The sequence below is a fragment of the Antennarius striatus genome, chromosome 18 (assembly GCF_040054535.1).
Source record: "Antennarius striatus isolate MH-2024 chromosome 18, ASM4005453v1, whole genome shotgun sequence".
Taxonomy (NCBI): domain Eukaryota; kingdom Metazoa; phylum Chordata; class Actinopteri; order Lophiiformes; family Antennariidae; genus Antennarius; species Antennarius striatus.
The window spans coordinates 20,035,204-20,048,310 of NC_090793.1; the positions used below are offsets into that span (position 1 = coordinate 20,035,204).

The 13,107-nt window shown below is 53.4% G+C and overlaps 2 protein-coding genes across 5 annotated transcripts; one reads left to right on the forward strand and one right to left on the reverse strand.

Moving 5' to 3' along the window:
- Positions 1 to 5,875: 5,875 nt before the first annotated feature.
- On the reverse strand, positions 5,876 to 10,382 carry cpdp (CPD photolyase). 3 transcript variants are annotated; one of them, XM_068340723.1, is made up of 10 exons: positions 10,133 to 10,382; positions 9,639 to 9,889; positions 9,419 to 9,567; positions 9,160 to 9,342; positions 8,379 to 8,537; positions 7,686 to 7,884; positions 6,768 to 6,920; positions 6,535 to 6,656; positions 6,306 to 6,465; positions 5,876 to 6,224 (listed from the first exon to the last, which is right to left on the reverse strand). In XM_068340723.1, exons 2-10 carry the CDS (start codon positions 9,874 to 9,876, stop codon positions 6,076 to 6,078), a joined length of 1,512 nt encoding a protein of 503 aa, XP_068196824.1. In that variant the 5' UTR covers positions 9,877 to 9,889; positions 10,133 to 10,382; the 3' UTR covers positions 5,876 to 6,075. The 3 variants fall into 3 exon arrangements, with proteins under 3 accessions (XP_068196824.1, XP_068196823.1, XP_068196822.1); XM_068340722.1 differs by having other exon boundaries at positions 10,023 to 10,382; XM_068340721.1 differs by having other exon boundaries at positions 9,639 to 10,382.
- A 176-nt stretch (positions 10,383 to 10,558) lies between these two features.
- LOC137612465 (UAP56-interacting factor-like) lies at positions 10,559 to 12,939 on the forward strand. Of its 2 annotated transcripts, XM_068341004.1 has the most exons (10): positions 10,559 to 10,720; positions 10,880 to 10,999; positions 11,112 to 11,278; positions 11,359 to 11,507; positions 11,634 to 11,706; positions 11,860 to 11,912; positions 12,093 to 12,167; positions 12,248 to 12,374; positions 12,457 to 12,561; positions 12,624 to 12,939. In XM_068341004.1, exons 1-9 carry the CDS (start codon positions 10,648 to 10,650, stop codon positions 12,556 to 12,558), a joined length of 939 nt encoding a protein of 312 aa, XP_068197105.1. In that variant the 5' UTR covers positions 10,559 to 10,647; the 3' UTR covers positions 12,559 to 12,561; positions 12,624 to 12,939. The 2 variants fall into 2 exon arrangements, with proteins under 2 accessions (XP_068197105.1, XP_068197104.1); XM_068341003.1 differs by having other exon boundaries at positions 12,457 to 12,939.
- The last annotated feature ends 168 nt before the right edge of the window (positions 12,940 to 13,107 follow it).

Here is a 13,107-nt window from a genome sequence, read left to right on the forward strand (position 1 = left end):
GGCACCTACCTGGCCATAGTAGGCCCCTACCTGGCCATAGTAGGCCCCTACCTGGCCATAGTAATCCCCTAGTTGGCAACAGTAGACCCCTACCTGGCCATAGTAGGCCCCCAGCTGGCCATAGTAGACCATTGGCTGGCCATAGTAGCCCCCTACCTCGCCATGGTAGGCCCCTACCTGGCCATAGTATTCCCCTAGCTGGCAACAGTACACCCCTACCTGGCCATAGTAGGCCCATACCTGGCCATAGTACTCCCCTAGCTGGCCATAGTAGACCCCCAGCTGGCCATAGTAGGCCCCTACCTGGCCATCGTAAGCTCTTAACTGGCCATAGTAGGCTACTAGCTGGCCATAGTAGGCCCATACCTGGCCATAGTACTCCCCTACTAGAACACTTCCTGGACATAGTCGGCCCCTACCTGGCCATCGTAAGCTCTTAACTGGCCATAGTAGGCTACTAGCTGGCCATAGTAGGCCCATACCTGGCCATAGTACTCCCCTAGTAGAACACTTCCTGGACATAGTAGGCCCCTACCTGGCCATCGTAAGCTCTTAACTGGCCATAGTAGGCTACTAGCTGGCCATAGTAGATTCTTAGCTGGCCATAGTAGACACCCAACTTGCCATAGTAGGCCCCTACCTGGCCATAGTATACCCCTACCTGGCCATGGTTGGCCCCTACCTGGCAGTCACAGACCCCGTGCTGGCCATAGAAAGCCCATAGCTGGCCATAATAGATTCTAAGCTGGCCATAGTATACTCCTACCTGGCCATAGTAGGCCCCCAGCTGGCCATAGTAGACCATTGGCTGGCCATAGTAGCCCCCTACCTCGCCATGGTAGGCCCCTACCTGGCCATAGTATTCCCCTAGCTGGCAACAGTACACCCCTACCTGGCCATAGTAGGCCCATACCTGGCCATAGTACTCCCCTAGCTGGCCATAGTAGACCCCCAGCTGGCCATAGTAGGCCCCTACCTGGCCATCGTAAGCTCTTAACTGGCCATAGTAGGCTACTAGCTGGCCATAGTAGGCCCATACCTGGCCATAGTACTCCCCTACTAGAACACTTCCTGGACATAGTCGGCCCCTACCTGGCCATCGTAAGCTCTTAACTGGCCATAGTAGGCTACTAGCTGGCCATAGTAGGCCCATACCTGGCCATAGTACTCCCCTAGTAGAACACTTCCTGGACATAGTAGGCCCCTACCTGGCCATCGTAAGCTCTTAACTGGCCATAGTAGGCTACTAGCTGGCCATAGTAGATTCTTAGCTGGCCATAGTAGACACCCAACTTGCCATAGTAGGCCCCTACCTGGCCATAGTATACCCCTACCTGGCCATGGTTGGCCCCTACCTGGCAGTCACAGACCCCGTGCTGGCCATAGAAAGCCCATAGCTGGCCATAATAGATTCTAAGCTGGCCATAGTATACTCCTACCTTGCCATAATAGGCCCCTACCTGGCCGTAGTAGACCCCTACCTGGCCATAGTAGGCCCCTACCTGGCCATAGTAGACCCCCAGCTGGCCATAGTAGACCCTTACCTGGCCATAGTGGGCACCTACCTGGCCATAATTTTCCCCCAGCTGGCCATAGTGGGCCCCTTCATGGCCATAGTAGGCCCCTACCTGGCCATAGTATACCCCTACCTGGCCATAGTGGGCACCTACCTGCCCATAGTATTCCCCCATTTTGCCATAGTGGGCCCCTACCTGGCCATAGTAGGCCCCTTCCTGGCCATAGTAGACCCCTTCCTGGACATAGTAGGCCACTGGCTGGCCATAGTAGACCCTTAGCTGGCCATAGTAGGCCCCTACCTGAACATAGTAGACCCAAAGCTTGCCATAGTAGACCCCTACCTGGCCATTGTATGCCCCTACCTGGCCATAGTAGGCCCATACCTGGCCATAGTAGACCCCAACCTGGCAATAGCAAGCCCCTATCTGAACATAGTAGGCCCATAGCTTGCCATAATAGACCCTTAGCTTGCCATAGCAAACCACTGGCTGGCCATAGTAGACCCCTACCTCGCCATGGTAGGCCCCTACCTGGCCGTGATAGACCCCCAGCTGGCCATAGAAGGCCAATAGCTGGCCATAATAGATTCTAAGCTGGCCATAGTAGACCCCTACCTGGCCATTGTAGACCCCTACCTGGCCATACTAGGCCCATTCCTGCCCTAGTAGACCCCTACCTGGCCATAGTAATCCCCTAGCTGGCAACAGTAGACCCTTACCTGGCCATAGTGGGCACCTACCTGGCCATAATTTTCCCCCAGCTGGCCATAGTGGGCCCCTTCATGGCCATAGTAGGCCCCTACCTGGCCATAGTATACCCCTACCTGGCCATAGTGGGCACCTACCTGCCCATAGTATTCCCCCATTTTGCCATAGTGGGCCCCTACCTGGCCATAGTAGGCCCCTTCCTGGCCATAGTAGACCCCTTCCTGGACATAGTAGGCCACTGGCTGGCCATAGTAGACCCTTAGCTGGCCATAGTAGGCCCCTACCTGAACATAGTAGACCCAAAGCTTGCCATAGTAGACCCCTACCTGGCCATTGTATGCCCCTACCTGGCCATAGTAGGCCCATACCTGGCCATAGTAGACCCCAACCTGGCAATAGCAAGCCCCTATCTGAACATAGTAGGCCCATAGCTTGCCATAATAGACCCTTAGCTTGCCATAGCAAACCACTGGCTGGCCATAGTAGACCCCTACCTCGCTATGGTAGGCCCCTACCTGGCCGTGATAGACCCCCAGCTGGCCATAGAAGGCCAATAGCTGGCCATAATAGATTCTAAGCTGGCCATAGTAGACCCCTACCTGGCCATTGTAGACACCTACCTGGCCATAGTAGGCCCATTCCTGCCCTAGTAGACCCCTACCTGGCCATAGTAGGCCCCTACCTGGCCATAGTAGACCACTGGCTGGCCATAGTAGACCCCTACCTCGCCATGGTAGGCCCCTACCTGGCCGTGATAGACCCCCAGCTGGCCATAGAAGGCCACTAGCTGGCCATAATAGATTCTACGCTGGCCATAGTAGACCCCTACCTGGCCATAGTGGGCACCTACCTGGCCATAGTATTCCCCTAGCTGGCAACAGTACACCCCTACCTGGCCATAGTAGGCCCATACCTGGCCGTCATAGACCCACAGCTGGCCATAGAAGGCCACTAGCTGGCCATAATAGATTCTAAGCTGGCCATGGTATACCCCTACCTGGCCATAGTGGGCCCCTCCCTGGCCGTAGTAGACCCCTACCTGGCCATAGTACTCCCCTAGCTGGCAACAGTAGACCCCTACCTGGCCATAGTAGGCTACTAGCTGGCCATAATAGATTCTAAGCTGGCCATAGTATACCCCTACCTGGCCATAGTAGGCCTCTACCTGGCCGTAGTAGACCCCTACCTGGCCATAGTAGGCCACTACCTGGCCATAATAGATTCTTAGCTGGCCATAGTATACCCCTACCTGGCTATAGTAGACACCCAGCTGGCCATAGTGGGCCCCTACCTGGTTATAGTAGGCCACTTGCTGTCCATAGTAGACCCCAAGCAGGCCATAGCAAGCCCCTACCTGAACATAGTAGGCCCATAGCTTGGCATAATAGACCCTTAGCTGGCCATAGCAGACCACTGGCCGGCCATAGTAGACCCCTACCTCACCATGGTAGGCCCCTACCTGGCCGTGATAGACCCCCAGCTGGCCATAGAAAGCCAATAGCTGGTCATAATAGATTCTAAGCTGGCCATAGTAGACCCCTACCTGGCCATAATAGACCCCTACCTGGCCATAGTGGGCACCTACCTGGCCATAGTATTCCCCTAGCTGGCAACAGTACACCCCTACCTGGCCATAGTAGGCCCATACCTGGCCATAGTATTCCCCTACCTGGCCATCGTAAGCTCTTAACTGGCCATAGTAGTCTACTAGCTGGCCATAGTAGATTCTTAGCTGGCCATAGTAGGCACCCAGCTGGCCATAGTAAGTTCCTACCTGAACATAGTAGGCCCATAGCTTGCCATAGTAGACCCCTAGCTGCCAACACTAGACCCCTACCTGGCCATAGTAGGACCATATATGGCCATAGTACACCCCTAGCTGGCCATAGTAGACCCCTAGCTGGCCTTAGTTGATTCTTAGCTGGCCATAGTAGAACCCTTCCTGGACATAGTAGGCCACTGGCTGGCCATAGTAGACCCTTACCTGGCCATAGTAGGCCCCTAGCTGGCCTTAGTAGGCCACTGGCTGGCCATATTAGACCCCCAGCTGGCCATAGTAGACCCCTAGCTGGCCATAGTAGACCCTTAGCTAGCCATAGTAAGCCCTTAGCAGGCCATAGCAGACCAGTGGCTAGCCATAGTAGGCCCCTACGTGGCCGTAGTAAACCCCAACCTGGCCATAGTAGGCCCCTACCTGCCCTAGTAGACCCCCAGCTGGCCATAGTGGGCACCTAAACTGGCGATGGTATTCCCCTAGCTGGCAGCAGTAAACCCCTTCCTGGCCATAGTAGGGCCATACCTGGCCATAGTACTCCCCTAGCTGGCCATAGTAGACCCCCAGCTGGCCATAGTGGGCCCCTACCTGGCCATAGTAAGCTCTTAACTGGCAACAGTAGACCCCTACCTGGCCATAGTAGGCACCCAGCTGGCCATAGTAGAACCCTTCCTGGACATAGTAGGCCACTGGCTGGCCACAGTAGACCCCCACCTGGCCATAGTACTCCCCTAACTGGCAATAGTAGACCCCTAGCAGGCAATAGTAGGCCATTTGCTGGCCATAGTGGGCCACTAACTTGTCATAGTAGGCCAGTAGCTGACCATGTAGACCCTTACCTAGCAATAGTAGACCCCTTGCTGGCCCTAATGGGCTAGTGGCTGGCCATAGTAGATTCCTAGCTGGCCATAGTAGGCCCCCAGCTGGCCATAGTAGAACCCTTCCTGGACATAGTAGGCCACTGGCTGGCCATAGTAGACCCTTAGCTGGCCATAATATGCCCCTAGCTGGCCATAGTAGGCCACTGGCTGGCCATAGTAGACCATCAGCTGGCCATAGTAAGCCCCTACCTGAACATAGCCCATAGCTTGCCATAGTAGACCCTTAGCTGGCCATAGTAAGCCCTTAGCAGGCCATAGCAGACCATTGGCTGGCCATAGTAGGCCACTAGCTGGCCATAGTAAGTCCTTAGCAGTCCATATCAGACCTGTGGCTAGCCATAGTAGGCCACTAGCTGGACATAGTAGACCCCGACCTGGCTGTCATAGATAGATAGATACTTTATTAATCCCGGAGGTAATTGTATATCCCGGAGGAAATTGTATTGTATTGTAAATTGTATATGAAATTGTAGACCCCCAGCTGGCCATAGTAGGCCCCTACCTGGCCATAATAGATTCTTAGCTGGCCATAGTAGACCCCTACCTGGCCATAGTAGGCCCCTACCTGGCCGTAGTAGACCCCCAGCTGGCCGTAGTGGGCACCTACCTGGCCATAGTACTCCTCTAGCTGGCAACAGTAGACCCCTACCTGGCCATAGTAGGCCCATACCTGGCCATAGTACTCCCCTAGCTGGCAATAGTAGACCCCTAGCAGGCAATCGCAGGCCACTTGCTGGCCATTCTGGGCCTCTAACTGGCCATAGTAGGCCAGTAGCTGACCATAGTAGACCCTTACCTGGCAATAGTAGACCCCCTGCTGGCCATAGTAGTTCCCTAGCTGGCCATAGTAGTTCCCTAGCTGGCCATAGTAGATCCCTCCTGTGTGTGGCCGTGTTTCATACTGACGTAGTTTTTATCTATTTAAAAGAAGCTGGTAGGAGGAGGAATAATCGAATCAAACAGTAAGTCAACTTGAAAATGTTTATTAAGTTCAGTAAAAAAAAAAAGTTTCAGAAAAAAGCTTCAGTTTAAAGAAACAAACATTTCCATGTCAACCCGTAAAATAACAGTGGCACCAACCAGTTAAAGCATTAAAACGCATCAAAACACATTAAAATGCATGAAAACCACTGAAAAAGAGAACAACCTTGGGGAGAATAAGCATCAACATCCACCAGGCGGCGACAGCGTTTCCTCAAAGCGCTTTGGGGCAGTACTTCCTCTCGAACGCGGCCACGTCGAACTTCCGGAGGCAGCCCTTGTAGTTCATGTAGCGGATCTTCCCGAAGATCGGCCGCTCCGCCCAGCCCTGATCGTGGACGCCGCAGATGGACCACATGCAACCTGGAGTGGGCGGGGCAAGTACAGGTGAGACAGGTAAAATACAAAAACGTCACACTGGTGTGGTTTCCTGTTTGTGCTCACCGACGTAGCCGTTGGGGTCCTGGCCGTCCAGCTCATAGCGGTCGTTCAGGTGCAGCGCGATGGCGAGCGCCTCCTCCGGAGACGACGTCCACTCCAGGATCTTCTTGGCCCAGTACATCCTCAGGAAACCATGCATCTTCCCCTCGGTGACCATCTGATGCTACAGGATGGGGTGGTTACTACCGCGCCGCTAAAGGAGGGGGGTTTAAACGCATTCACGCGCCCCAACCTGAGCGGCGTTCCACAGCCTGTCGTGCGTCTTGGCTTCCTCCAGCTGCTCACGCGTGTAGACGTACGGCCGCGCGTCTTTGGCGTGATCTTGGAGCGTCTTCTGAGCCCACTCGTACGCACCTGAGAACCACACAACAACAGCCGATCCTCAAACACCTCCAATCAAGCTCGTTGCCATGGAGACAGAGACAAACGGGCCAACAGGAAGTGTTTGAGCAAGACTCCACCCACCCTCCAGGCTGTCGTAGTTCTGGTTGTAGAAGCAGAAGTTGTCGGTCAGCTCCCGCCGCACCACCAGCTCCTCGATGAAGGACGCCGTGGATTGGCCCGCCGCCTTCCCGCTGCGCTGGACCTGCAGCGCCACCCGCTGGGCCGACAGGTGGCCTGACGAGGAAGAAGAGGCAGGTGAGGAAGAGGAGGCAGGTGAGAATGGACAGCTTGAGAAGCTGAGTCGTTTTTATGGTTTCATGTGTTGACGAAAGGCCCTCCACTGCTGGCCAAAGTAAGTCACTAGCTCGCGATAGTAGGCCCCTACCTGGCCATAATGGGCCTCTAGCTGGCCATAGTAGACCACCAGCTGGCCATAGTAGGCCCCTACCTGGCCATAGTAGGCCCATACCTGGCCGTAGTAGGCCTCTAGCTCGCCATAGTAGGCCCCTACCTGGCCATAGTAGGCCCATACCTGGCCGTAGTAGGCCTCTAGCTGGCCATAGTAGACCCCCAGATGGCCATAGTAGACTCCTCGCTGGCCATAGTAGACTCCTCGCTGGCCATAATAGACCCTGAACTGGCCATAGTATGCCCCTACCTGGCCATTTTAGAACTCTAGCTGGCCATAGTAGGCACCTACCTGGCCATAGTAGACCCCTGGCTGGCCATAGTAGGCCCCTATCTGGCCATAGTAGACCCGTAGCTGCCCATAATAGGGACTCATATCTAGTGACATAATATCTTTAGTTGATTTACATTTTATCTATGGAATTTAAATTATTTTCATGAATTGTATTTATCAGCACTAGGACTAGGAATAATTTTGCCCACTCGTGGGCGCTTACGTTTAATATTCTAGCGAGGACCACCTGACTTTCAGTGGCGTTTACCACCGAAGCGTCCATTAAAGGAAACACTCTCCCACACGACGCCACTGACCGAAACGGATCCAGGGCGAGAGCTGGCTCAGGGCGGGGGCATTGGGGTTGTTGCGTTGGGTATCAAACAGCTTCAGGCGCTCGTCTATGAAGGACTCCAGCATGAACTCCCCCGCTTTGGGTCCGGGCGTCGCCCACTCCGGTTCCCCCACTGATCTGTCCACCTGCAGGGACGCCAGCGTTTCCTCCCAGTCGATCGGCTGCGAGGCAAAAGGAGGACAAACGAACAGAGGTCAGAGCTGTCAGCGAGTGGAAACACACTTTTGTTTTATGGAAGAGAAAACTTCAGAGGAGGTGAAGAAAGATCTGAGCCTTTAACTTATGATGGGGCGGGGGGGTTACCCAGAATATCAATCACAGACGCTCCTCCAGCTTTAAAATCTACTGCCAGGAAGGAACATTTTGAAACTTTTGTGCGGCCGAGAACTTTTTTTATTCACTCATCAATAAATAATGTGCAGAGGAGCAGCTAAAGGTTGGGAGGAAGTGATTTACTGCCGAGGAGCGACTTCCTAACTCCCCAGGAACGAGTCCGCTGACGGCCCCCTCTCACTCGGATCGATCTGACAAACCTCCGCAGCGAAGACGTGAATATTTTTACAGGCAGACAAATGATAATTCATTTAAACACCACTTCTTTCCTCTTCCAGCAGGATATTAACGTCGACCCGACAACATCAACGCTTCTCTTTACTTTGGCAGTTGCCGCGGCGACGATGGGATGTTTCTCTATTGGAGGGAAATCAGTCAGGAATTCTGGCAGAAGTTTGGTGATTTTTCCTCTGATGGTTCTGGCAGAGTACTCCAGCTTGGGCGACGCCACCCAGCAAGGGACGATGTTGTGGGCGTCGACCTGCAAAAAAAATAAAAAAATAAAATAAAAAAAGTGTGTTTGAACTCATGGAACTCACACCAGAGGAAATATTCTCTCATATCGCTGTAAATGTTAGCATTAGCCATGAAGATTTGATTCATTAGCGGCCCTTAGCACACGTTTCATGTGTTTTCTGTAACGTTAATAATGATTCCTTAGTTCCTGCTGCCTCGTTGTTGTTTCACATAAAGACATCAAGGAAAGAAAAAAAATCAACCTGAAGTATTTATTTTGGTGCCTTTTACTTATTTTGCTCATCTGTTTTCACTTTATGCCATGCAGTTAATCAATTGATTATTGCTATGAGCATATTTAATTAAAGGTTTAATGAATTCTCATCTTGTCTTTATTTTAGTTAGTATTTACCTTAAACACGTTACGCTATAAACTAATGAAGTTTGTAGAAGAGCAGCTTTATGCTGGTGCCAGAAGGTGGATGCTTAACATTCAACTTATACTCGACTAATCAATAAACTGATCTCTGACTAGTGGACGAATCAATAAAGTGATCCGAGTAGTGGACTAATCAATAAAGTGATGTGACTAGTGGCCTATCTCCCGGTGGTGATCCATCGCTCCACGCCAGCGGCGTTCTTCTCACCTGGATGAGGGGAACGTCTTTGGGAAGCTTCTCCTTGACGTCCTGCAGCCACTGCAGCGGCCCCCTGAGGGGGTAGAAGTCGGTCACCACGGCCCCAAACCGGCGATCCGACACCCACCCGGGGAGGACGTCCCCCGCCGCGCCCCGCAGCAGGTGGAACTGGAGGCCTAAGCTCTGGCATTCCTGTGTGGAGAGACACGGGTCAGAGGTCAGGGTCACCTACACCCATCTGATTCAACCCCATGTTGCACCCCAGTACCTCCTGGACCTCCTGGAGGCCCCCCAGCAGGAAGCCGTAGTGTCTCAGGGTGGAGGCCTCGGACCGGGGGACCTGCAGGCAGAAGCAGACGTGCAGGGGCAGCTTCTGCTTCAGGGCGAGCTTCTGGGCGTAGATCAGAGCCCAGTTATCTGAAACACACAGGAGACGGGTCACCACTGGAGGAGGGTATGCAGGGGGGGCAGCTGGGTCCAGACCCCACCTTGCACCCGGTGGTCCCTGCACATCCAGTACAGGACCCCCTCGGAGCCGCTCTTCGGCTCCTCGGTCCCCTCCTCCGAGATGACCCGGAGCCGCTTCGGGTTGAACTCCACCTCCCGGCTCTCGGTCCTCCGGTCCCGCAGCTCGTCCCGCAGCCACCCGGAGGCTCTCTGCCGCTTCTGCTGCGGGGCTTCCCGCACCTTGGCGGCGGGGGCTGCCTTGCGTTTCTTGTCCGACATGATGGATGCAAACCTGGGGAACGAGCAGCGGATGAGGCGCGGAGGGAACGGAGAGGAAGATCCGTGAGAACCGACAGCAGCAGCACCGGAGGCGAGTTTACAGGAGAAAGTTACCCAGGAGAAACTTCTCATGCCCCCCGTCTTACCTCCTCAACCGGCGGCGGAGGGAAAGAAACTGAAAGCAGGCGATTAGGGTTTAAAGAACGATAAACCGAGAGCCGAAAAGCACGATTCGGTTCGTCTCTTTCACACTTACACAACCGGGTTCCTGCACGCGTCGTGGATCCGTTTTGTAACGCTGTTTTTGTTGATTTAAACTACATGACCCACAATGCACCGGGACGGGCTTTCAGAGGATGGGTATCTGGAGTAGCCATCACAAATACTACTATGGCCACGCCATCCTCGGCTTCCTATTTGCCAGAAGCGAAGAGGCGTGTCCCACGAAATACGAGACTGAAACATTAACATCCTGTTTTACTGAATAAAAATTCTCATAACTTCCTGTTCACCACAGTGACTGATATTTATTTTATTTATTTGTGTGTTTCTTAAATGTAAGCTCGTTTTGGTTTCTTCCTACCGGAACGACTTAAAACACTCACTCGACGTCATCAGTACGTCCAGCCAATCAGATCCGATAATCGGTGGGCTGTGGCGTCACCATAGTAGATATCTTAAACTCTGTAGTCTGTAGCAGCGTAGCTAGCGCGGCTATCAGCTTTTGTTGCTTTCCGCGTTGCGTTGTGTTTTTTGCGTTTTTACCGAAATATGAACGAAGATTATTACACCGGAGGTCACAGCGGGGCAGCTCCGGTCCCCGATAAAGTGGACATGTCGTTAGGTAAGGCCTCCCGTGGCTAACGTCACCGCTACCGAAATAGAACATGCTAGCGTCAGCTAGCGGAGCATGCTAACGCCAGCTAGCGGCTAGCTGAGCCGCTCAGCTGATTAAATGGAGTGTGTGTTGCTGTCTGTCTGACCGCTGCTCTGGTTTTAACAGACGACATCATCCGGTTGAACAAGAAAGAGCAACAGTTCAAGAGGAGACAGGCTAACGGGAGGGGCCGACCGATCAATAGGAAGAACGGCCGCTTGACACCAGGGAGGGGGGTCCCGAGAGGTGAGGGCCCCCACCTCACCCCACCTCACCCCACCCCACCTCACCTCACCTGATCATTCACACCCACTCACCTGACTTTAACACGTGGATTGTGTTTCCTGGTCCTCACCAGCTGGTGGCGCTCAGCGAGGCGGAGGAGCACCGAGGTTAAGGAACGGAAGGGTCCCCCCACCCCCGGGTCGGCGGCGGGGTCAAGGGGTCATCACCGGCCTGGCAGCCAGGAGGCCGGGGGTCCTGCTCAAGCGGATCGGGGCCTTCAACAGACCAGCAGTCACCCAGGTAACGCAGTGGGTTAGCAGTAGGTTAGCCGACCCCCCCCCCCCAGATTAAAATTGAAATCCTGCTCTTGCGTTTCTCAGAAAAGAGGACAAAGAACGAAACCCTTCGTTCAGCATCCTGATACTCCGTACAGGAAGCCGGAGTTACCACGACGACCGTACAGGCAGAACGACCCTCAGAGAGGCCAGAACCCTGCGACGGTCCGGAGACCGTTTCACCTGCAGCGGAGGTGAGAACGCCTCGAGGTGTAAAAGCATCAAGATCTGGGTGGGTGTGGTCACCTGGTGGGTGGGAGTGGTCGACAGGTGGGTGGGTGGGGTCGACTGCAGCATCACACACTTGAATTCTTTTTAAGGCCGCTGCCGACGGTCCAGCAGACTCAGAGGGAAGCTCGCCAGGCGACCTTCCTGTTCCGCAGAGGACTGGAGGTAAGAGATGGTCATGTGACTCCGTGTTGTGTAGATCATCTTCATCTTAACAGGGGTTTCCTTTTTGATGATTTTCTAAAAAAATCATCCAAATCATACAGATGATTTGTTAGTTTTTGGTGAATTTATCTAAGCTGTTGCTCCGTGTTCCAGATCCAGACGCAGGTGAAGCCGAATCCTCGCTCAGCCCCCTTCAGAACTCGCCAGTGAGTCTCGTTTGACTTTAAATATATTTAAATTTTATTTTTTTAAAATTCTATTAAACAGCTCTATTGTTTCTGTGAATAAACATATAAATATATAAGACTACGGATGACACATCTGGAGGGGAGAGGCCTTTGTCGGCGGTTTCGTTTTGTGATGCAATACAACTTTTCAACCACCAGGTGGCGCAACTCTTCAACCAACAGTGGAATCCTGACGGTTTCGATCGACAACCCCACAGCCAGGACTCAGCCAGAGTGAGCCCCCCACCGGTTTGACACCCCAGGTGGGGCTTGGTTTGTATTTCCTGGGATAAATTAGTGAATGTTCTCCGTAGGCCTGCTTCTGCTTGGACCCTCCACCCTCCGGCCACGCCCCCCGCCCCCATCCAGGTGGACACGACGGAGAAGAAAATACCTAAAGGTGTGGCGCTTCAATTCGACATCAACAGCGTGGGGAAACCGGTGAGAGCTGGATGGTGGGATGGGGTCACTTTAAACACCAGACGGGTGGGTGAGCGTGATTTTTTTTTTTAAATTTTCACAGCAAACGTCGATGACCTTGAACGAGAGATTCCGCATCCTGAAGGACAAACGCGTCGCCACGGCGCAGAGCCCGAAGGGCAGCCGGTTCGTCACTGTCGGTTAGGAGGTGAGACGATAAACGCTGACACGCGGTGAACTCCACCTGCCCCTGACCTTTGACCTCACCAGGAGGAGGGGCGGCGGCCACGACGCAAACGAGACGCAAAGCGGCTGGAGCGGGAATCCGACTGGAGGACTGTGTGTTCGTCGTCCATCACTGTACTCCCGTGTGTGTGTGTATTGTGGACATTCTGTAGTGCAGCAGAGGAACTTTGCCCCGCCCCCTTTTGGCATCACAACCGATGCCATCTTGGACCCCTCCCCCCAGGAGTGAGCCTACAGAGAGGATGCTGCTGCGGCCGGGGCGGCGCCTCTGCTCAATATCTGTTTTTGACATACTGAATTGTTTTGTATCGTTTCTGCAAATAAATCTGTTTCTCTTTAAGGATGTTTCAGATGGTTTGTGGGTCAGGACCGGAACCGGGCTGGAACTGGGTTAGAACCAGGACGTGTGTGTGTGTGTGTGCGCTTCAGGTTCATAGATAATAAATCCATCACATCCTGAAGGATTTAAATTCACCTCAAGTTTAGTGAGACGTTGAGAAATGGAATT